This window comes from Saimiri boliviensis, chromosome 5, assembly GCF_048565385.1.
Source record: "Saimiri boliviensis isolate mSaiBol1 chromosome 5, mSaiBol1.pri, whole genome shotgun sequence".
In the NCBI taxonomy this organism is placed as follows: domain Eukaryota; kingdom Metazoa; phylum Chordata; class Mammalia; order Primates; family Cebidae; genus Saimiri; species Saimiri boliviensis.
The window spans coordinates 130,545,751-130,571,128 of NC_133453.1; the positions used below are offsets into that span (position 1 = coordinate 130,545,751).

The window sequence follows — 25,378 nt, forward strand, 5'->3', positions numbered from 1 at the left end:
CGCCAAGACTTGGCCACGCTGTTCAGTAACTGACCGCACCAGAACAACTCCCAGATAGAGCAGGCTAGTTTCCCAGGAGTTGAGAGCCTTGAAATGGCAAGCCATGAAAGCAGTGTTGGACTAGGTTGACTCCCATCAGCGTCTTTGTTTATGAGTCTAGCTGGTGCTGACAGATGCCTCACATCAGCATTATTTAGACATTAAGCGATTCTAATTGGAGACTCACATGTGTCCTCATCACGGTTGACCTTATTTATGGAGTGGCTGACATCTGAATGTCAAATTTGCATCAGCAACTTCTCTCCTCTAATAACCACTTTAATATGTAAATAGCAAATTTGCAGCGGGGAAGAGTATACATGATATTCTGATGATTGCTTGGAAGATGGCTGCCTTCTGTACATGAAGACGAGAGGGCTGGTGGGTTCCTCCCTTTAATTAGGAGACGGTGGCTAAAAGATAGAGCCAGGAAGAAAGGACACACGTTACCTTAGATCAGCAGACATGTAGAGCTCCTTGTTGGCTCATATACTTGGCTAAGGATGGAGTGAGACCCAGTAAACTTTGGTCCCAGAAAACTTGAAGCTGTTATAAGATAGAAAGTGTACAAATCAATATACTTCACAGAACTATGTTTTGGAGTCATGAGGGAGAGGCAAAAGTAACACTATTTTGTGGTTATCTCATTGGAAGAGCACCTGGAAAGGTATTGTATTAAATAGGCATGTGATTGCCTCCCAAGCCCAGCAAGCCCCATGACTGTGACTTCAGTGAACACCTGAGTGGTCTCCTTCTGTGACAAGTCTTGGGTATGCAGTCCAGGCAGGCACAGTGACTCTCCGGGGCAGGCATCCCCAAACTTTTTACACAGGGGGCCAGTTCACTGTCCCTCAGACCGTTGGAGGGCCGCCACATACTGTGCTCCCCTCACTGATCACCAATGAAAGAGGTGCCCCTTCCTGAAGTGCGGCAGGGGGCCGGATAAATGGCCTCAGGGGGCCGCTTGCGGCCCGCGGGCCGTAGTTTGGGGATGCCTGCTCTAGGGCCTCAGAAACCCAGACTCTGTCTAGCTTTCCCACTTTGCCACCCATAGTGAGAAGGGCTTGGTGCTGCGCTTGCTACCTCATGGTTGCAAGAGGGCTGCTTGGTCTCTAGACCTCAAGTCTACATTCCAGGTAGGAAGAAGGACATGGGAAGGGCGAAGGGGGAAAAAGAGGCCTCTCTTCCAGAACTTTATTATTATTATTATTATTATTATTATTATTATTTTGAGACAGAGTTTCACTCTTGTTACCGAGGCTGGAGTGCAATGGCACAATCTCGGCTCACCGCAACCTCCGCCTCCTGGGTTCAGGCAATTCTCCTGCCTCAGCCTCTTGAGTAGCTGGGATTGCAGGCACGCGCCACCATGCCCAGCTAATTTTTTGTATTTTTGGTAGAGACCGGGTTTCACCATGTTGACCAGGATGGTCTTAATCTCTTGACCTCGTGATCCACCCGCCTTGGCCTCCCAAAGTGTTGGGATTACAGGTGTGAGCCACCACGCCCGGCTATTATTTTATGTTAAATTCTGGAAGGGAAGCCCTTCTTGGCAGACTTCTGACTTTATCTTATTGGCCAGAACGATGTCACAGGCCAGCCCTAGTGAGAAGTACCCAGGGAGGAGGGGATTGTGAGTGGGATTTGGGTCAACAGCAGTGTCTGCCAGGAACAGTCACTGTGATAAGGAAGAAAAGACAGAATGAGTAACCATGCCAGGCAGCACAGGGTGACATTCCCAAGCGAGTGGTTCAGTAGAATGTGAATTCACTGGAACTGGGCATCGCTGTGTCACAGAGAAGGTGGCACTTAATTTGTAGGCTTTGAAAAGGTGGTAGAATTTGAATGAAAAGTGGGGAGAATGGGGGGCCCTTCTAGGTCAGGGAAGAGACTGAGGAAGGAGGTGTTGTGACACAGGAGAGGGTGTGGGACTGGTCTAGGGAATGCCCGGGTGGGCTGGGGACCACTGAGTCAGGTCACGATGGTACCTGTGTCAGGAAAGGGCAGAGGGAGAAGGGGCTGGCCCTGGGATGGATCCCGGCTCCACTCACCACTAACCATTTCTGCATCGTTGAGAGAGTATTTCAACTTCCCAGAATCTCAGAATTATCTTTAAAACGAAAGCAATAATACTGACCTAGAGGGTAGAGGTAGGTTGCCTTGCAGCAGTATCTTAAATTAAAGCTTGTGTTCTGGGCCAAAGAGACCTGGGTTTAATCTTGATTATTAGATGATCTTGGATACATTATAATTTTACCTATAAATCTGTTGGGGTTCTTAATGTTTTTGAGATTCACGGAAACTTTTGCTGGAGGTTTAAGTTCACAGAAGTTTAGTAAAGGATACTTGTTAGTGTCTGGCTTTTTCAGGAGGGCTAGTGAGCCAGGTTTGGAAGGCATGCAGGCTACACAGCAGGACAGCCTCAGGGGAGACCCCCTGCCACTGCTGCTGGGCCACTGTCACCTGCATCCCTGCTGCTGGTTGTGGATATCCCTGAGGCCACCCTTTCCATGGTGGCTTTCCATAGGTGCTGGCTCCTGTAGGTCACTGGATTCCCAAGGGAGATCTTCTGGGTGTATCTGTCTGGCAGAGATTAGGTCACATGCCTGTGCCCTAGCTGCAAAGGAGGCTGGGAAATCAAGCTCCAGTGTTCTACCCTAGAAGGTGGGAAAGTTTCTGAATGAAAAAAAAAAAAAAAGTATTCAAAAGTTTTAGGAGCCAAAAGCCTGACTAACATTCCTACCATGCAGCTTATGAGCTTCTCGTGAGGACTAAGTGATATCATGTGTGTCAAGCACTTAGCATGGTGCCTGGCACAATAAGCAAGCAGTAAATGCTAATGATTATTAACATTAACTGGTTAATAACAAACGTGGAAATGCCTAGGAAGAAGCGGGTGGCGAGTGTGCTGACAGCTGACAAAGCAGCCTCCCAGGGAGAGGAATTCAACACAGCTCACGACCTCACCCTTGGTATCAGAGGCTCTGAAAGCTGACTCAGCCACACGTGGAGACTGAATTTGTCTCAGGAGCAAACTCCCCCATTCCCAATGAGTAATTCTAACGTATTAAATAACAGTGAGAAATGTAACCATCCTGTCCATGTTTCCCCTGATGGGCCTGTCCGTCACATAGTCCTGTCCTTGTGGGAGAGACCCTTGAGAAGCCATTTGAATTAGAAGCTTATTTGGTGAGCATCAGCTCAGATTGTGGAACTTCAGAATAGGGGTTAGATGGTTAAACGTTGTTTGACTCATCAGTCCAACAGCAGGGAATCAGGGGTATCCTGTGGCTGGACAGGTCCTGTCCTGGACCAGTAAAACCCCCGGACCAGTGGTATGCTAGCAGGTTGGAAAAAGAGGCCCAGATTTGAAGCAATTACCAATTACCATGGCCAATTTCACTGTGGCAAATTTCAAATTACCAACCTGATGTGATATCACTCACACCAAGAAGGAAGAGTTGGGAAAAGCACTCAGTGTCCTCTTGTAAGCCTGTGTAAGCTGGTTCTACCACACGTCTTCTCTGGACTGATTTGGACTCTGCTGGGGGTAGCCTCTTAAACTTCTATTTCTTCTTCTTCTTTCTTCTCCTTTCTTCTGCTTCCTTCCCTCCCTCCTCCCTTCCTCCCCCCTCCCTCCCTCTCTCCCTCCCTCCTTCCTCCTCCTCCTCCTTTCTTCTTCTTCTTCTTGATGGAGTCTCATTCTTCTGCACAGGCTGGAGTGCAGTGGCACGATCCTGGCTCACCACAACCTCCCCTTCCCAGGTTCAAGCAATTCTCCTGTCTCAGCCTCCCAAGTAGCTGGGACTACAGGTGCACACCACCACGTCCAGCTAACTTTTTGTACTTTTAGTAGAAATGGGGTTTCCTAACGTTGGCTAGACTGGTCTCAAACTCCTGACCTCAGGTGATTCACCTGACTCTGGCCTCCCAAAGTGCTGGGATTACTGGCACAAGCCACTGGGCCCAGTCACTTTTTCTTATTTTCAAATTATACTTTTTCCCTCCTCTAATTGCAAAAGATCTGAGGTAGGACATTGGAATAAAGAGAGGGATTTAAAAAAAATTTTTAAACGTCAACCGAGCAAACCACTCTTACTGTAGTGATATTTTTTGTTTATAGTATTTTTTTCTTTTTTGACTTGCATCATATGAAATTGATGAAATTCGACCATTTTGACTCATAAAAAGGCAATTTTATATATGATTCAACAGAATACATTTCACATTTTATATCAAGTTTTATGGCCTGCTCTGCACATACTGTTATATCATAAACATTTCCCCATGTCATTAAATTTTCTCTGAAGGTGACGTTTGTAATGGCTATTTTCTAGTAAATTGGTCGTGTGGTCATAATTTTTAAACCATTTATTTCATCATAGAATATTGGAATTTCTCCCCCTCCCTCGCTCCCTCCCTCCCTCCCTCCCTCCCTCCCTCCCTCCCTCGCTCCCTCCCTCCCTCCCTCCCTCCCTCGCTCCCTCCCTCCCTCCCTCCCTCCCTCCCTTCCTTCCTTTCTTCTCACTTTCTCTCCCTAACTTTTGCTACTATAAGAAATGCAGAAGTGAAAATTATTGCAAGTTTTGTGCTCATGTCTGCTTATTTCCTTAGGATATAACTGAGTGTTACCTTAGAAGACAGTCTAAAGGCTGGAATAACTTTCACAATCCTGATACATTAATGCCAACATGCTTCCCTGTAATTATACTAATTTATCCCCTAACTAACAGTATATGAAAGTGAAGGTTTTATTGCAAAGTTGTTACCACTGAAGACTGCCTTTTATCTTTTTCTTTTCCAAGTGCATTAGAAAAAAAAAAAGGTAAGTTAGAATAAGTTTGGTTCACATTTAAAGATCTACAGCAATGAACAGAGAGAAGAAATGAGGGAGGTTCTTGTCTGAACCTGTATTATGACCATCTGTCATAATGTTATTTCAACAAGGTGGGACAGAGTCAAAGATGTTGACCCATGGCCCCAAGCCATTCAGTGCCAACCCTTCGTCCATGCCCTCCCTTTTACCTACTACCTTCTCTGCTCTTTTCCACCAACAGTATGTCAATGGGTAGCCCTGATAGGTGAGTAAGCCTGTGGCCAGATGGCTGTGCATTTCTGATTTTTTACATGAAGGAGTTGAATTACTATCATTTGGTATAGGTGACTCAGCTATGCAATCATAACACATTGTCAGGAGCCGAAAGAACTGGTGGGGGTGGCTTATCAGGCCTTGGGCACAGGGCCCTGTTATGTTGCTGCAGCTTGCTCGTTTCAGTTTATTTCCAACTTCAATATATGACTTCCAGCATTGCCAGACCTGGCTTTTAATTTGCACCTGTGTGTTGTGGGTGTGGGGAAGGAAGAGGGAAAAGGCAGGCCGAACGAGAGGGAACGCACGAGAGTGTCATTACGGGTTGGCAGGCACAGATTGAGAATTTGCTTTGGGGTAGAGGGAGGAATGGGCAATGAGAGAAATAATTCCTCCAATTCGATTCCAGTGGTCAAAGCTGAAAGCTCAAACATGTAGGAGAATGGTGTTGTCTTTGTTCCACCAAAATGTCAACAGCTGATTGTGCATTGAAGCCAAAAAATGTACAACTGTGGGGTGTTAGGGGAGAAAAGGGTCATCCAAACCAGATCTTCCAAGCACTGAGATCACGGACCCGGAAAAGGGATTCTTCTTTCTCGGCGGTGGCCGCTGTAGCCTGTGTCTCTTCTTTCCCTTCTCTTCTGTGGTTCCCGGTGGAGAACGGTGAGCAGCTGGTGTTCCGTGTCGTGAGCTGGATTGAGATCGGCTTAGAACTTCCTGTGGTAAAATGTGCACAGGATGGCAGCATTGGTCACACTGGGTGACACCAGCGGCCCTGGCTGGAGAATTAGCGAGTGTCTCTACAAACTGAGTATGGTAGTCACCGTATATGGCCTCTGTGGGAATTAAGACCTGGTACTTCTTTAAAACATTTTGGAAATAAGGTCTAGATATGTATTTGTCTGTTTGTTCTTTATTGTGGTGTAATATACATAACATTGACCACTTTAACCATTTCGAAGTGTGCAGTTCAGTGGCATTAAGTACGTTCACATTATTGTGCGGCCGACACCACCGTCCATGTCCACAGCTTTTTCATCATTCCTAATGGAAACTGCTCCTATGAAACGGTACATCTCCGTCCGTCCTCTCTCCAGCCCCTGCTAACCTTTATTCTACTTTCAGTCTCTATGAATCTGCCTCTTCGAGGTACTTCATGTAAGTGGGATCACACAGTATGTGGCCTTTTGTGATTGGCTCACTTTAATCAGCCTCATGTCTTTAAGGTTCATCCATATTGTAGCATGTGTCATTCTACTTTCCTTCCTTTTTTTTCAATTTTCCTTTAAGTTCTGGGATACACGTGCAGAATGTGCCGATTTGTTACATAGCTATGCATGAGCTATGGTGGTTTAAAACCACCTAGGTTTTAAGCTCCACATGCATTAGGTATTCGTCCTAATGCACTCCCTCCCTTTGCTCCCTACCCCGTGATAGGCCCTGGTATGTGATGTTCCCCTCCCTGTGTCCATGTGTTCTCATTGTTCAACTCCCACTTATGAGTGAGAACACGCAGTGTTTGGTTTTCTGTTCCTGTGTTACTTTACTGAGAGTGATGGTTTTCAGATTCATCCATGTCCCCGCAAAGGACATGAACTCATTCTTTTTTATGGCTGCATAGTATTCCACAGTATATATGTGCCACATTTTCTTTATCCAGTCTATCATTGATGGGCATTTGGGTTGGTTCCAAGTCTTAGCTATTGTGAATAGTGGTACAATAAACATACGTGTGAATGTATATTTCCTTCTTTTCGAGGCTGAATAATATTATATGCCACATTTTAGCATGTGTATGTATATACCACCTTCTGTTTATCTATTCATCCATAGATGGATCCTTGGGTTGTTTTCATCTTTTGGCTGTTGTGAATAATGCTGGTATGAACTTGGGTGTGCAAATGTCTGTTCGAGACCCTGCTTTCAGTTCTATTGGGTATATTCCCAGAATTGCTGGATGATATGTTAATCCTATGTTTCTAAATAGTTATGTTCTAAAAATGAGACAGTAGGGCTGTGAAAGTATTCTGTATGATACTGCAGTGGTAGATATATGTCATTATATGTGTGTCACAATCTATTAAGTGTACAGTGCAAGAAGTGTACTCTGAAGTAACTGACGGACGCTAGTTCATAATAACGTATCAGTATCCATGCAGCACAATTGTACCACATAGATCAAGACAATAATAGGAGAAACTAGAGTAGAGGGGAAAGAAAGGGGCATATGGGACCTCTCTGCCCCTTAGGCTCAGCTTCTCTGAAAAAGCTTTGTTTCTAGAAAACAAAGTCTATTAACTTTTTTCAAAAAGAGAGATTATAAAGAACTTACAGTGCTGGGCGCGGTGACTCATGCTTGTAATCCCAGCACTTTGGGATGCCGAGGCGGGTGGATCACGAGGTCAAGAGATTGAGATCATCCTGGTCAACATGGTGAAACCCCTTCTCTACTAAAAATACAAAACATTAGCTGGGCATGGTGGCACGTGCCTGTAATCCCAGCTACTCAGGAGGCTGAGGCAGGAGAATTGCTTGAACCCAGGAGGCGGAGGTTGCGGTGAGCTGAGATGGCGCCATTGCACTCCAGCCTGGGTAACAAGAGCGAAAATTCCATCTCAAAAAAAAAAAAAAAAAAAAAAAAAAAAAAGAACTTAAAACAGAACTACAGTTTGACCCAGCAATCCCAGTATTATCTCATTCTGTCAAAAAGACCCACACACTTGTATGTTCATCGGAACACTCTTCACAGTAGTAAAGACATGGAACCAACCTAGACCACCCTCTATGGTAGATTGGATAAAGAAACCGTGGTACATAGACATCATGAAATACGATGCAGCTATAAAAAAGAATGAAATTGTGTCATTTGCAGCAACAAGGATGCAGCTGGAGCCTGTTGTCCTAAGCGAATTGACACAGGAACAGAAAACCAAATACCGTATGCTCTCACTTGTGAGTGAGAGCAAACAGTGGGTACTCGTGGACACAAAGGTAAGAACGATAGACACCGGGGCCTCCAGAAGAAAGGAGAAGGGCTGAAAAACGACCTGCTGGGTCCTATGCTTACTACCTGGGTGATAGGGATCAGTCAGACTCCAAATTTCAGTATAATGCAATATACCAATGTAGCACATCTGCACGTGTACCCTCTGAATATAAAATAAATGTTGAAATTTAAAAAAGAGAGAGAGAGTACTTCCTGGAGTAGTCCACTCGGTAGTTCCCATGTAAACGTCAGGTCCTCTTCCTTCACTCCATCTGTTGCAATTCCCTGCCTTGCTGGCTTTGGATGTCACGAGTGGTGCCTCCCTTATTCACTTCACCCTCCTGGATCCTCCCTCTGGCCCCCAATTCCCTGTCTCTGTACAGGAGCACCCCACTCCTTATCCACGGGAGATATGTTCCAAGACCCCCGGTGGATGCCTGAGACCAGGGATAATACCAAACCCTATATATAGTATGTTTTTCCCCTCGATATATACACCTATGATAGTGTAATTTATAAATTAGGAACAGTAAGAAATTAACATGATAACTAATAAAATATAACAATGATAAAATAGACTTGGATGAAATTTATGGAATGTGAGCTTGCTCTCTCCGTCTCTCTCAAAATACTTTATTGGATGATACTTAGCTATTTTTGGACTGCGGTTGAGTGTGGGTAGCTGAAACTGCAGAAAATGAAACCTCAGATAAGGGACTACTGTAGGTCACTCCCAGCATCTGGCCTTTCTCCTTGTTTCTGGAGACTTCTCTGAACTCCTTTGCTCTTGCCGCGGTCACACAGAGGAGGGATGCTGTTCACTGTGGAGAAGGAGTCAGCTCTAGAGAAGCCTGGTGACTGCGAAGGGTCCCAGGTGCATCCCAAAGCCTCTGTCTCCAGGGCTCCAGGCGGCTGCTGGCTCAGCAGCAGTGTCAGGGAAGGAGGTCACTGTGGAACCTTCTAGGCTTCTCAGAAAGACATCAAAATTCTTTATTGGGGTGTCTAAACCTCTATGTGGGGCTTCCGGCAACATGGTAACAGTTTGTTTGCTACAAGACAAATATTCTAGACACAATCAAACACTAAAAAGTGGCTGAGCTTGAAAGGAGAGAAAAGAGAAGCCCCCAGGGGCCATGAACACAGCGGGTGGTGAGAGTGAGCATAAGAGAGGGATTTGACTGCTGCAGCTGGCTGGGGTTTTGGGCTGGATAAAGGCTCTGTGTCTTAGAGGCTGAGTGTTTATCTCCTATTGAGCTGTCAGACCTGAGCCGGGGGCTTATGAAGAGTAGGGAGAGGAGAGCCTCAAAGTGCCCCTTGGTCTTGGGGACTAGAAAAGCCCTGCCCACCAGCATTAAAGTTATTAAAGGGAAATTAGAACTCCAGGTCTGTATCCAAACTGGGTGTGAGTCACCAAAAGGCAAGGGATTAACGTAAAAGTGGTCCAAGACTATTTATGTACCAGGCCAACCTGGTACATATTTTACAACCCAGAGTCCATTAAAATCCTAGAGGGAATTCAACACTGATTAAGGATGACCTCAGCAGCAGCAGCAGCAGCAGTAATAATTAAACACAAACTGCCTAAGAAAACCAACCACAGAGCGGTAGAGTCAGCATGGTTAGCGCGTTTCGTACTGCTTAGAAAAAGAGTACCCCAAGAAATAAATATTACAAAATACACTGAAGAAAACCCCCCAGAAAATAAGTAAGTTTGAAACAAGAAGGAAAGAAAAAGAGATTTAAGAGTAAGAGAATCATAATAAAAGAACAGGACATTCAAATCTGTTTCCCTCACAAGATATCGAACACTTTGAGACAGCTTCTTCTCATCTTGTTTATTCATGCTGTGCCCCCAGAACCCAGGACCCAGTAAGACTTAATGGATGTTTGGTGAAAGAATGGTGTCTCCTCAACACTGCCTTAGGAGAATAGTGGCTAGGCACACCTGATAAGTGCCTGGATTCTGCCCCTTGCTGTTCTCTGTGCATCAAGCTAGGACAGGTCAGGGGTCCGCAGGAAGCGGCAGCGGGGTCTTCTATTTGGACACCCTTGTCTTTCGTTTTGCCTTCAACGGTATAAGGGTGCTAAGCCTAGAATCCGGCACGTGCCCATTTTGTAATATGGTAGAAAGGTGAAATAAATAGAACAAGAGTAACTTTTCTGTTCAATATGACCATCAATACCAGGAAGCTCATTTTTTCCCCCAAAAAGACTATGACAAAGGTCCCTGCAGAGCTCCATGCTTAGATACACACAGAGCTCCCAGCCGTGCACACAAAGCTCTCCCTCCAGCTGATCCTACGGGCAACTTGTGCTGGAAGGGTTGGATTGGTTTTGTCCTCAGCGTCATGAGCCTGGTCCTTGTGTGACGATCTCAACTTCTCTGAGCGTCAGTTTCTATCATATATTGAATGGGGTGAATAAGACACAATCTCCCAGGATAAGCTAGGAAGCTTGAATAACAGGGTGAAAACATCCTATAAAAGTGCAGTATAATGTTAGGGAGGCTGATCCCTGACGTAGAGTAAAATGCTTCACTGCGTGTGGCATAGCACATGACTGTGTAAGACTGGCAGTCAGGGGGGCCTTATGATTTGTAGGGATGGCTCCCAGAGGAGATAACATCTAAGGCAGGACAGGAAGGAGGAACCTTGCCTGGCGGAGGAATGAGCACCTGCAAAGCTGGAGGGGAAAGCCCGTGGCACTTTAGAAAGAAGACCACCGTGGCTGGATCACGCTCTCTTCCACCCAGCGGCCTCCCTGAAATTCTTGGCATTGAACTTCTAGGTCTTGCCCATGTAAACAGTTGATGAATGAGAGTCCCCCCAACTCCCACTGTCTACTCCAGGCATCCTGTACCCCGTTTTGCTCAGCCTTTCCAGTGCTGAGCTCCCTTTAACCTCACTCAGTCCTTACTCTAAGTATCATCTTCTTCCATTAGATTCTGATATTCCCAGCCACAGGGGTATTTGCCTCCTCTCCATCCCAGCCTCCTCTCTCTAAAATGCCCATATTTGTTCTATTTCTAGCCCTGTTCATGATCCCCCTTCCCATTCACTGCTCTGCTTCTTCCCAGCTGCCATTTTATTTTAAATATGGGGTGAGCTGATACTGAACAAGATTAATTTCACAGCCCATCAGCACAACACATGTGACAGACATCTGTGGAAACAAGCATCTTAGGAAAGTTAAATAAGGCTTAGAAAAAGACTTCCTAGTATCAGACTTAGAAGCACTGGATCTGGAAGGAGACAGAGATAATGGAATAAAACCAGGACCAGCAAAGGTCCTGAATTAGCGTTTAACAGGTTTTCTTATGCGCAAGGCACAGTATTGGAGGCTGAGGGATCCACTGAGATATCTTAAGATGTGGTGTTTGCTATAATCTATTTTAGAGTGATAAGAGGAAATTAGAAAATAAAAAAAGCAGAGCCGGGCACGGTGGCTCATGCCTGTAATCCTAACACTTTGGGAGGCTGAGGTGGGTGGATCACCTGAGGTCAGGAGTTCAAAACCAGCCTGGCCATCATGGTGAAACTCCATTTTTTTTTTTTTAAAAAAAGAAAAGCAGTCAATATTTTAGATAGTTCATTGAGTTCCTTCTCACTACTTGAGTTCAAGCTACAGAGATGTTATCTTCCTCTATCCTACTGTTGAATTTTGTTCAGGAAATAGAGTTGACCAGCATGTCATGGGCTGAATTTAGAATGCACACACACAGATGGCGTTGTGTAGGGCGCTCAGAGTGTCAGGGCAAGAGTGACGCTGGGTTTGCTTCCCTGGAGGTTACTGCTGCTTTGGAGTTTGTGAGTAAACTCTCTTACAGTCGTCTGTGGGAGAGATGATTACAGTGATAGAAACTTGGAGTTTCAAGAGTTGGTGAAATGGTTGGGTGCCACCTACCACGTATGCTTGGAAATGCTTCCATGTGCCCCTCTCAGGGAAAGAGAGCAGGTCAGCAGATAAGACATTGAGTTTAGGGAGTCACAGAGGTCTGGTTCGGTGCCCAGTTCTGTTGCTTTTAAGCTGTGTGGCCCTGAGTGAGTTCCTGTAAATTTCTAAGCCTGGGATTCTTCAATTAGTCAGGACTCTCGGTTGCAAGTGATAGAAAATTCCACGTTTACGTGGCATGCCACTTGTGACACTAAACATACGTCTTGTCTTCACACCAACAACCAATTCTCCAACACCAACTGGGTGTCCAACAATTCAATTCAATTCTTACATCAACAACCTGGAGGTAATGGAGATCCCTCAAGTTAAAGACTCAGTCTCACAAGACTTCCCCAACTTTCCATGCCATTTGCAGGATCTGGGGCCACCAGAACTTCTGCCTGAGCAGCTATAAATTTGGGGATTCCTAAGGGCCCTCCCCCTCAGGTTTGATAATTTGCTAGAGTGACTTGTAGAACTTAGAAAAGCACTTTGCCTGCTCTTACTGAGTTATGAAGAAACAACTTAAGAACATCCAAATGGAAAACATGCAGAGAACCAGGTCTTGCGGGTAGTGGGTGCAGAGTTTTCGTTTTTTTTTTTGAGACTGAGTCTCTCTCTGTTGCTCAGGCTTGAGTGCAGTGGCGCAATCTCGGCTCACTGCAACCTTTGCCTCCCGGGTTCAAGTGAATCTCCTGCCTCAGCCTCCTGAGTAGCTGGGGCTACAGGTGTGCACCACCACGCCTGGCTAATTTTTCCTATTTTTAGTAGAGACAGGGTTTCACCATGTTAGCCAGGATGGTCTGTGATCTGCTCACCTCGGCCTCCCAATGTGCTGGGATTACAGGCGTGAGCCACTGGGTGCAGAGCTTTCATGTTCTCTCTGAGCTTGCTGCCCTTCCAGTACCTTTCCAACCCAGAAGCTCCCCAAGTTTGTTGTTTGATAGTTTTGTAGAGCTTAATTTCCAGCCCCCTTCCAGAGGTCAGTAGATGGGGCTGAAAGTCCCAACTCTAATCACTTGGTCTTTCTGGTGACCAGTTCCATCCTGAGGCTACCTAGAAGCCTCAATATAAGTAAACTCAGTATAAGCTCAGGTGTGATCAAAAGGGATTCGTTATGAACAACAAAAGATGCTCTGATCCCTCAGCAAGTTCCAGGTGTTTTAGGAGTTCTGTGCCAGGAACCAGGGACAAAGACCACATACATATTGTCATTATAACACAGAATTTAATTATAATAAGGGGTTTCAGGCATTTGGGACTCATGTAATTGAAATAGTCAGTGCTTGTTTAATCCAGAGACCTGGTTTGTTTTGGAATTCGTTTTTCTCCACTTCTCAGCTTTAGCCTACCTTTGTGTTAGCTACATTCTTAGGCAGGCTGTCTTCAAGAGAATAAAACTGACTCCTGGTAGCCCGAGATGTGTTTATTCCTAGAGTTTAGCAACCTCTCCAGACAAAAGGTCTTTCTCAATAGTTTCAGAAAAAGAAAATCCCAGAACTTCTCTTTTGTTGGGTATGGGTCACATTTTATCCCTGAGTTAATCACATACCCAGGGGGTGCAACACTCTGATTAGCTCCACCCAAATCATCACTAAACCCTTGGATTGAATATGAGCCCCACCTACACCGCAAGACCCAAGAGTGGGGAATGAGTGGTTTCTGAAAGGAAAATAGCATTTGTCTCATCAGCAGGAGGAGAAATGGTGAACAGGCAGAGAAAACCAAGTTTATTCACAGCCCCTTTCTCTCTTTCTCTCCCCCTGCCTCCCTCGCTCCCTCCCTCCCTTCTTCCCCCGCCCCCGCATCATCTCTCTCTCTCTCTCTCTCTCTCTCTCTCTCTGTCTGTCTTTCTGTCTGTCTTTCTTTCTCTGTCTCTCTCGAGACAGGGTCTCTCACTTTGTTGCCCAGGCTTGCAGTAGCATGATCATAGCTCACTGCAGCCTCAACCTCTTGGGTTCAAGCAATTCTCCTGCCTCAGACTTCCCACTAGCTAGAAGTACACAGACCATGCTCAGTTCATTCAGAAAGTTTTGTTCCCCCCCCCACCGCCCCCGGAGAGACAGGGTCTCACTATGTTGCCCAGACTAGAGTGGCTTTTTATTTTATTATCATTTTTTAGAAAGAGTCTGTCTCTGTTGCCCAGGCCGGAGTTCAGTGGTACCATCTTGGCTCCTGCAACCTCTGCCTCCTGGGTTCAAGTAATTCTCATGCCTCAGCCTCCCAAGTAGCTGGAATTAGAGGTGCCCGCCACCACCCCCAGATAATTTTTGTGTTTTTATCAGAGATGTGGTTTCACCATGTTGGCCAGGCTGGTCTCGAACTCCTGACCTCTACTGATCTGTCCTCGGTCTCCCAAAGTGCTGGGATTACAGGGGTGAGCCACTACACCCCACCTGGAGTGCCTTCTCCTGATCCTTAAATTGAGGGTAGTGGTCACTTCAGTAGTTTTCTTCAACTCCTCTTCTATCATAATCTGTGCTTCTGGGACCTTATACAAGGTCCAGGTGTGTGCCCTGAGTCTTTGTCCTGTTTCATGCAATATAACCTCGAGCAGTTTCTTCAGGGAGATGTAAAACCAGTTTAACAAGGTTTCCCATGGGGCGATGTTGCTCCACATTTTCCTAGACTTGGATTGATCCTCCTTAGCCTGGCTGCACTCTGAGAGTTTACAGAGTGCAATATTCCTATCCAGTCCATGTCATCTCAGTACTTCATGTGTTTTTCATTTGAGCCCATATTTCATCTGAAAATGTCAAAACACTGCCCACACATGGCCAGAACCCAGCGGAGAAGATAGAGTCTCTTTATGAGACCTGCCAAATGGGGTTCAGTGCTTATCTGATCATGAATCATAAAAGCTTTTAGGACAGATGGTGTAATCATATCCAAGAATAATGCCCTTTCAAGAGCCATGCTAATTGGATCACGTGGCATAAGAATTTCACATCTGTCACATGGCAGAGACGGAGTTTCCTTTAACTTTAGTTTGTTTCTATTTCCAGGAGTGGGTAGAGCTTCCTTCAGTGGGTTCAGTAAGCACATACAGGGCACGAATACACTCATTCATTCATTCATTTATTGTGCACACATTCTCTCAGTTTCTTCTATGTGCCAGACACTGGTCTACATGTGTTCACTCTCTGAAGCTTTCCTTCTATTTGGGGAAAGGTGAGTAATAGGTAGACCAATAAATAAGTAGCATAAATGCAGCTCATGAAAAACACTGTGAAGACAACCAGTAGGGTAATCATGAGTGTATGTGCGTGGGTGTGTGTGGAGGACATGGTGGAGGGGAAGCTACAGGGAACTCAGTGGCGACATCTCTGCTTGTCTCTGAATGAGACAAGGGAGCCAGGCATGTGAAGATCTGGGTCAAAGGGTGTCTGCAAGAGAGAAAAACAAAGGCAAAAGCGCTGAGCTTAAAATAACCTCCATCTATTTAAAGATCAAGAAGAAGTTCAGTGTGGCTATTTATTACCTAGTGAGGGGCAAAGAGGATCAGAATGAGGTCAGAGACATAGTCAGGGGCCATGGTAAAGAGACTAGATCTTATTTTAATAAAAATCTAGTATCAGTGAATGCTACATATGGTAACTCATCTAGTCCTCACAAAATGGTATGAGATAGGTACCACTATGAATCCCATTTTACAGAGCAGAAAACTGAGGCATGGGGTAATTAAGATTTGAACTCAGAGCTAAATCCAGGACTTGGCTCCAGAGCTGTGCTTTCAGCCACTGTATGTGTAATAAAATGGAATCCACTGGGCAGTTTGAAGCAGGGCGACATGACCTGCCTTAGATTTCTCAAAGTTTGGGATATGCAAAGGGAGAGAAGAGAAGACACAGGGAGAACAGGGAGAAGCTGCTACAGGAATCCAGGTGACAGCTGGCTTGGGTGAGGGTGGTGGCCCTGCAGGGGAAGAATGGAGGGATTTGGGTATCTTCAGATGCACTGGATGTGTCTGGTAAGAGTTAGAGAGGAATCAGATATGACTTAGATTGCAGCAGAGGCTGTTCAGTCTCTACCCTCACAAAGTTTATGGTCAAATGGTCCAATCAAATGCCCATTTATTTATGTTTTTTTATTTTGGGAGACCAATTTGCTGGTGCTCTTGGTGTATCCACTCATACAATCATGGAAATGGCTTCATGCCACCAAGAGAGGGCTGCAGCTTCGCTGAGGAGGGCTTGGTATGATAAAACTCATGTTAATTTCACCTGATCTTCTGCTCCCGGGACCCGGATCTCCAAATACATAGGGAAGCCACGGTTTATTTTCTCTTTGGCCAGCCCCATTGACCCAGGGAGAATGCCTGGGCTGTGATTCGAGTCTTTAACCTTGGCCTAAGCTGAGAGAAGCTGGCGTTCTGGATGCTTTTATTCTCCGGAAGTACCGAGCTATCCAAATCCCCTGAATGTGCCAGACTCCTTCAGCCCTCTCATCTGTGCTCTTTTCCGTCCCCAAAGCCCTCTCTCCTCCTCGCCCTTCAGATTTCAACTCAGCGCCTTAGCCCTGTGCAAATCTCTTCCTGCCCTTCCTCAGCTGACTAGCCCCACTCCTCACCTGCGCTCCTCCGGAGCAGGGCATGTGTGTGATTGTGTGTGTGTGTGTGTGTGTGTGTGTGTGTGTGTGTGTGTGTTTGTATGTGCATGCGTGCCCGTGTATCTGTTGTGTGCATATTTGTGCCTGTGATTGTGTGGTTGTGTGTGTGCATGCATGCGTGTGTGCATGTATGTGTTTGTGTGTTTGTGTGTGTGTTGGTTCATCTTGATATCTCCAGTATCTAACATAATACCTGTTATACAGGAGCAGGGACTGTAAAGGCTTTAGCTTTAGAACAGAGAAGTCAAGGAAGATCAGTAAAGGAACAGCAGAAGAAGCAGCCATGGAGATAAGCTTTGGACGTCAGCCTCCGTAATGGAAGCTAAGATGGCTTCATTGTGGTCTTTGCTCTGCCAAGTAGGTGCAGTGTGGGGAAAGCTAGAATAAGACTTGAACACTGATGCAGTGACTCTTCCTCGGGGGATATCCCTCAGCATGCTGGTAAGTCCAGTTGTGAGGATCTTCCCTAGTAGCTCAAGGTGAACAAGTTTTTCCACTGGCAATGTTCAACCGTTTTTCCTCCATTATGTTTCTGGGCAAATTTACCTTCACACAATAATTAACTCATTCAGAGTCTTCCAAAATGTCACTGGATTTGAGAGCTGCTCCAGCTGACTTTGTGCCTCTTCACGTCAGAACTGTTGAATTCCTTCATCTGGGCAAATTGAGAACTGTGCCAATATCTACCTCCCGTTACACAGCACGGGCAGAACAGGGGAGAATGGGGAAAAATAGATGAGCTGAAGGAAAAGAAAACCATGGGTTTGTGAAACGAAGCAGCAGTTTTGAAGGAAAGAAGAGAGAACAGAGATCCATCAATTAGGTTACTAAATATATTGTGAAATTTTCTGTTTTCATATGCATTCCTCTTTTGGCTTTTATTCTATCATCGTCTCACTAGACTTTCATGGTGCATAGCCCACATGCTTTAGGAAAAAAGACCACAGATTTGAAATTCAAAAATAAGACTTTGTTGTTAATAAGAATTGCATTTCGGGAAAGGAAAGGAGGGGCGTGTCCATACCCACCAGCAACCTCATTCGTTAGAAGGCTAGGCTTTCTTTTATACCCGAGTAAAATCTAAGACCCCTTCTAAGATTTTCCTTGTTACCCACCAGGGAACAGGAGCCCCATGACCCTCAGGTAGGAAGGATGGGACATGAAGATGCCTTCGAGGAGGGGAGGGAGGGGGGAGGGCGATAATGGCGGTCTTGGGGTCACCAGCCAAACTTCAAACGGTCTAGTTGGTAGGGATGTTGTATTTGACACATATTTGAAAGAGGCTACCATTTTTGTTCTGAAAAATATTTTGGGTCATAACAGGTTACTGTATTTGTATAAGGGAATAAAATGAGGGACATCTATAAAGGAATCATAGTGTTTAGCCAGTGGACTGCAAGATTATACCATTCAGGATTTTTTTCCAGGTGATTTGTTTTTCCAACTTTTAGAATAGGTGGCACAAGATCTGAAGTTCCAGAGGAGCTGATTTCCTGGACTCACGATCCAGGCGCCGTGGAAGCTCTGAGGATGACTGAATGCCATCTCTGTCCTTTAGGTGTTCTCTGGTGGGGAGACAGATGAGCAAATTTATAAATTATATGGTGGGTGGAAGGTGTGATAGTAGAGAGGAGAATGTGTGGGAGAATGTGTGGCAGGAAATAATTTGGCTTTGGCCAAGGGTATCGGAGAGTTTGCATACAGGAGATGCCATCTGAGCTATGTTTTTATGGTTCAGTAGGTGTGTTTCCGTCATAAGGAGAACGACTGATGAAGAGGAAGGGCACTCCAGCAGAAGGCATGGTACATGGGAGGGCAGAGAGCCATGACCCGCCGGGACTGGCATATCGGGGGTCCCATGAGCAGTTAGGTGGCGCTGGGGTGCAGGGCTTGGGGAAGAGCAGTGGGAAATGATGCTGGAGGCATGCAGGAGAACTCTGGAGGCCAAGGTGGGGTGTTTTGCTGTATTCCGGCAGTCATATTTGTTAAACTGCAGGTCGATGTGGCTGCGTGACCACCTCCTCCTTTAGTCTAAGAGGGGAGTAAGTAACTATGGTATTTACCGCCCCAAGCTGTAGCCTTCTGTGTTAGTTTGTTAGGATTGACACAAAAAAGCACCACGAACTTGGCTTCCTTATTGTCTCACAGTTCTGGAAACCAGAAGTCTGAGGTCCGGGTGTCAGCAGGCTGGCTGCCATCGGAAGGCTGTGAGGGAGGATCTCTTCTAGAACTCTCTGTCCCCAGCTTCTGGTGAGTTTTTTGGAAGCGCTGACATGCTTTGACTTGTAGATGCATCAACTCAATCTCTGTCATCTTTTATTGTGTTTTTTTTAGAGAGGGGATCTCACTTTGTCACCTAGGCTGGAGTGCAGTGGCACAATCTTGCTCACTGTAGCCTTGAGCTCCAGGGCTCAAGCCACCCTCCCGCTTCAGCATTCTGAATAGCTGTAACCAATGGCTCGTGCCCTCAAGCCCAGCTAATTCTTAAAATTTTGTTGTAGAGACAGGGTCTCACTTTGTTACCCAAGCTGGTTTTGAACTCCTGGCTTTAAGCAATCCTTCCACTTCGGCCTCCCGAAATGCTGGGATTCCGACCAACTCCCAACGAACAGGACGGAGAATCATACAGGAGACCCAGGCTGCGCTGAGGACTAGCACAGCCTCCCACCTGGCGCCGAGCTCAGCCCCTGACTCAATGACTGGATCTGAAAGATCCTGGAATCTGAGCATGGAATCCAGAACTCACATTCCCAGCCTGCCTTGCAGCCAGAATGTAGCTGCGTGGGTTTCAATGCTTAATCTGAGCAACAGGAGGAAAGTAGGACCTGTTATTGGTGATGGTTATGGCGTCTGGATGTCAGCTGCGGCAGATATGGTTTCCCAGAGGCTGCAGAGTCAAGTTCCTGACTCAGAGGTGGCTTTCCTGCTCAGGACATGGGGCCTGGGGTGATGAGGTCAAGTTCTTGGTATTTCATTGAACTCAGTGCTGGATAGCAGCCATGGAGGCTGTTTTCACATCAGGCCAGACCTGCAGCTTATATTTTGAGTGTTGCTTCTGGATACTTAAGAAAATGTGGCACATAGGCACCATGGAATACTACGCAGCCATAAAAAAGAATGAGTCCATGTCCTTTGCAGGGACATGGATGAAGCTGGAAACCATCATTCTCAGCAAACTAACAGAGGAACAGAAAACCAAACACCACATGTTCTCACTCATACATGGGAGTTGAACAATGAGAACATATGGACACGGGGAGGGAAGCAACACACACCGGGGTCTGGAGGGGGAGAGGGAGGGTGAAATGGGAGGGAGGGCATAAGGAGAAGTACCTAATGCATGCGCGGCTTAAAACCTAGATGGCGGGTTGATAGGCGTAGCAAACCACCATGGCACATGTATACCTATGTAACAAACTTGCATGTTCTGCACATGTATCCCAGAATATATATATATATATATAGCATTACTGACACAGTGTGTTTAAAATGCTTTGTGCTAAATATATGGACAAAGGAAGAAAGGAAGAAAGAAAGAATACAAAGGCTGACCAATAAATTGGAATTTGAAGGCCCTGGCTTTAGAGCTGGGCAATGACTTTGGGCAAGTTACTGCTCATTCCTGATCTCTAGAGAATTTATAGTATTCTAAGTGGGGATTTAAGGCCTCTCTGGTTTAAATGTCCTTTGAAACAATGTAATAGTTCAATGTCTATATGACATTTACTTTGAGGTTTTATTTTTATTTTTTTGCCATCAAAAATGTGGAATAAGATTTAGAGGAGATCATAATCACTGGTTTAGATCAATCTCATAAAAATACACGGTGTGTTTTTCTTGCTCCAGGACGCTGGAGGCAGCAGCCTGCCGCTGTCCCCGTGGCAGACGTGTGGCTAGGGATGCAAGTCGGAAGAGCGAGTGTGGCCGCTGCAGGCGGCTTTGCCCCGGCTCCCCGGCACCTGCAGGAAGGCTTCTCCTTGGCCGGTGAGTTTTGCATCACAAAGCAGCACATTCCTATCTTTCACTGTCTGATGTTAAAGTCTATGAGACGAAAATATAAAGGAGCCATTTATCAAAAGCCTTAGCGTTGTTAAATCAGTGAACTGTGCATCAGCACATTTATTCTCAGGAAGCATTGCAATGGCAGTACCCAGTGATTGTCACTGCGTTTGTCCAGGGGACCCAGCCCCAATAAGCTGGAAATATAACTTAACGAGTTTCCTCAAAAAAGACCACACGACCTGGCCCCGCTTGGTGACGTGGAACGTGCATCGAGATTGTTCACTCTCTGTTCAGTTCCCCTCTTTCTGGGTGAAGAAGCTTTACCCACAAAGGTGGATTCAACACCCTTCTTTCCAGGTGGGAAATGGCCTAGAAGTTGGAGCATTGTTTACCACAAGAAACTGGTCTCCATTTCCAAATTATTCTCTCAGCTAGAAAGGAGGGCAGTGGTACAAGTGAAATGAGAAGAGTTCCCTTGTCCCCCTCGCAGGGCGTGCAATGGGGGTGCGGCTCGATTCTTTAATGCCCCGCTGCTCACATCTCTAGGGGAGTGTATGGACTGGTAGGCTGTCAGTCCCAACCCCACGGCAGTGTCTAGGGGGTGACTGTTTACAGCTGAAGCCCCAGTAGGCGTGTGTTATAGGGTGCTCCTTTAGTTTGGCTGTCCATAGGTGACTTACGTTAGCCCAATTAGACCTGTGCCTTATAACCCTGTGCAAGGACAGAGGGCTTTCTGTATTGCAGGGTTCTTGCCTTGGTGTACCATAAGAATCAGATCATATGTGGGATTGGAGAATGAGTGCAAGGTTTTATTGAGTGGAAGTACCTCTCAGCAGATGGGGGAGCCAGGAGGGAGATGGTTTTTGCCTGGAGTCAGGCTACTTGGTGGCCCAAATCTTCTCTGACTGCCCAGGCCAAACTCCACGTCTTTATTCCATTCAATGGCTTGCTGGCCTGTCGGTGTGCTCCTGAGTGGGTGTGTTCCTCTTGACGTCAAGCACCTGTGTGTTCCTCCACTGCTCTGCTTCTCTGGACATCCAGCCACCCGTGTGTCTACCTGCTTGGGTCTTGGGTTTTTTTTTTATAGGCACAGGATATGGGCGTGGCAGGCCAGCATGGTCTTGGGAGATGCAACATTTGGGCAGAAAAACAAAAATTCCTGTCCTCATCTAGGTCTGTGGGGACAGGGTCAGGGGTGGAGCCGTAGCAGGGGACCACACCCTCCTCTACCCAGAACTTCCCTTCCCCCTTCTGTATCACACATGCTGGGTTTCAGCTGTGATGGCTAATTTGGTGTCAACTTGGCTAACAGTGCCTTGGTTAAACACTAGTCTAGATGTGGCTGTGGAGATATCGTTTAGACGTGATAAACATGGTGTTGAGAAATGCTAAGTGTATGATTGCTGAGAAATGCTGAGTGTATGACAGAATATATTATTTGCTATGAAAAATGATGGCAAGAAAAACCTAGGCAACGCCACCCAGCAGGCAACAGCAGGTAAGTCTGCTGTCCAGTGCCACCAAGCTTCATAGTAATATCTGACGTCCTTAACATCAAACCACTACCCTGATCTTGGGGTCAACACCCTTATTTCAAGGTGGAAAATGGCCTAGAATCTGGCATTACCTCAGATTTCATCATGCCATGCCTTAGACCAGACACAGTGAGACTTCACAGCCTTATCTGCCTTTGTGTTTTTGCACACCTTCTTTAACCTGCCTAAAACTACTCGGGGCATTCTAAAGTGGCAGAGCAATGCATAAATACCATACACTGGTGAAAACTATTCTTTAAGTGTCGGATTTCTGACCCTGCCCCCGTGGCTCCCTCGTGGAGAATACTTTTTGGTTTGTCTGTGATCAGTGGTAAGCAGGTACCAGCTGTCTACTTGGTATATTTTTGTGTTATGAAGAAATACGGAACATTTGTTTGTTAATGGTGATCACCTGTTCAGAGACAATAAATGCATGGGCTGGAGTCTGCTTAAGGCCCTGAGCCTGGAATGCTATCAGCTCCTGAGGCTCTCAGCTCGGAAGGTTGCTGGCCCCCTGGATAGACCCACTTTGCTGTTCTGTCTGGGTGTCTGCTTCTGAATTCCTTTAGCTGAACTTGGTACACTGGAATCAGTAGACTTCGAATAAAGCAGATTACCCTCCGTAATGTGGGTGGGCCACATCCAATCAGTTGAAGGCCAAAGGATCCAAGACTGAGGTGTCCCTAAGACTGAATTCTCAAGATGGCAACATGGAAAATCTATCTGGAATTTAAGTCTGCAGCTCTGTGGAATTCAGCTCAAGACTACAACATTAGCTCTTACCTGACTTCCCAGCCTGCCAGCCTTCCCTATAGAATTTGGGCCTGCCCTGTAAAATTTGAACCAGTGGCTCACACCTGTAATCCCAGCACTTGGGAGGCTGAGGCAGGTGGATCATAGGAGGTCAGGAGTTCGAGACCAGCCTGGGCAACATGGAGAAACCCCCATCTCTTCTAAAACCTCAACAATTAGCAGGGTGTGGTAGCAGCCATCTGTAATCCCAGCTACTCGGGAGACTGAAGTATGAGAATCTCTTGAACCCAGGAGGCAAAGGTTGTACTGAGCTGAGATTGCACCACTGTACTCCAGCCTGGGCAACAGAGTGAGATCTTAAAAAAAAAAAAAAAAATTGGACCTGCTTGCCCCACAGTTGTGTGAGTCAGTTCTTTAAAATGAATCTCCCCCTCCCACTTTCTTCCCCCTCCCCTCCCCCTCCCCCTTCCCTCTCTCTCTCTTTCTCTGTTTCTCTGGAGAGTTCTGACTGATAGACCAGCCCTGGTTCCCCCTGACTCCACCTCTACCAACAGTTGTTGTTTTGTGTGTGTCATCAGTTTCTCCTTCAAAATAAATCCCTATTAAGTATATCAAGAGTTTGAAAATATGCTCCCATCCTGTCCTGGGTTAGAATCTCTTCCTGGGCTGTACCTCTGAATCACCTTTGCAGCCTGTCAACCATACAAATGCTGGACCACTTTTCCTAAGATTCTGGGTCAGTAGACTCAGGGTAGGCACTGAGTATTTATTCATAGTCTTTAAAATGCGCCCCAGGTAAGTCTGCTGTTGAGTGCCACCAAACTTCATAATAATATCTGATGTCCTTAACATCCAAACACTACCCTGATCTGGGGTTCAATACCCTTATTTCAGGGTGGGAAGTGGCCTAGAATCTGGCATGACTTAAAACTTCATCATGTCACACCCTAGACCAGATGCAGTGAAACTTCACACCCTTATCTGCCTCTGTGTTTTTGCACACGCTCTTGCACCTGACTGAAATCCACCCCACCACACATCCCCTGTCACCTGGCAAACTCCTATGAATCCTTCAAGGTCCATTAGAAGGATGATGGTTTTCCAGGCCTCCAGGGTCCGAGCACATACATCTCATAACTCTGTTATAATGTTGACCACATCAAATTACCATCTAACTACGCTTCTCTGTTGACTGCAAACTCTTCAAAGTTGGGCATTCCGTCTTTGTGTCCTCATTGCCCAGAATGATGCCTGACATATAAAGCTCAATACATTTTTGCTGAATTTAAATCACAAAACAAGCTCCTCCTGTACTGACTGCACGCTCACCAAGCAGCATTTGGTTAATTTGAATTTACAAAGAACTAAAGCAGATCTACAAGAAAAAAACAAACAAGCCCATTCAAAAATGGGCAAAGGATATGAACAGATACTTTACAAAAGAAGACATACAGGAGGCCAACAGACATATGAAAAAATGCTCATCATCACTGGTCATCAGAGAAATGCAAATCAAAACCACATTGAGATACCATCTCACACCAGTTAGAATGGCGATCATTAAAAAATCGGGAAACAACAGATGCTGGAGAGGATGTGGAGAAATAGGAACACTTTTACACTGTTGGTGGGAATGTAAATTAATTCAACCATTGTGGAAGACAGTGTGGCGATTCCTCAAGGACTTAAAAATAGAAATCCCATTTGACCCAGCAATCCCATTACTGGGTATATATCCAAAGGATTATAAATCATTCTACTACAAGGACACGTGCGCACGAATGTTCATTGCAGCACTGTTTACAATAGCAAAGACCTGGAACCAACCCAAATGCCCAACGATGATAGACTGGATAGGGAAAATGTGGTACATATACACCATGGAATATTATGCAGCCATCAAAAACGATGAGTTCACGTCCTTTATAGGGACATGGATGAACCTGGAAACCATCATTCTCAGCAAACTGACACAAGAGCAGAAAATCAAACACCGTATATTCTCGCTCATAGGCGGGTGTTGAACAATGAGAACACATGGACACAGGGAGGGGAGCACTACACACTGGGGTCTGTTGGGGGGAAATGGGGGAGGGGCGGGGGGGTGGGGAGGTGGGAAGAGATAGCATGGGGAGAAATGACAGATACAGGTGAGGGGACGGAAGGCAGCAAAGCACACTGCCATGTGTGTACCTATGCAACAATCTTGCATGTTCATCACATGTACCCCAAAACCTAAAATGCAATAAAAAAACAAAAAAAACAAAAAAACAAAAAAAAAAAAGAAAAAAAAAAAAAAAAAAGAACTGTATTTTCATTTGAGCAGTAATATGTAACCAGAACAAACAGAGGACATAGGAAAGGTGGAGCAAAGTTAGATATATAAGCAAGAAAAAGTGAGTTATTGATTTTATTGACTGGTCTGTTAACTTC

The 25,378-nt window shown here is 45.7% G+C and overlaps 1 protein-coding gene across 1 annotated transcript; it reads left to right on the forward strand.

Moving 5' to 3' along the window:
- The first annotated feature begins 7,951 nt into the window (after nt 1-7,951).
- On the forward strand, nt 7,952-24,969 carry LOC141584711 (uncharacterized). The gene is made up of 7 exons (XM_074400187.1): nt 7,952-8,119; nt 15,496-15,583; nt 18,652-18,697; nt 18,804-18,905; nt 20,502-20,639; nt 20,887-21,014; nt 24,308-24,969. Exons 1-7 carry the CDS (start codon nt 7,952-7,954, stop codon nt 24,967-24,969), a joined length of 1,332 nt encoding a protein of 443 aa, XP_074256288.1.
- Nucleotides 24,970-25,378: the final 409 nt, after the last annotated feature.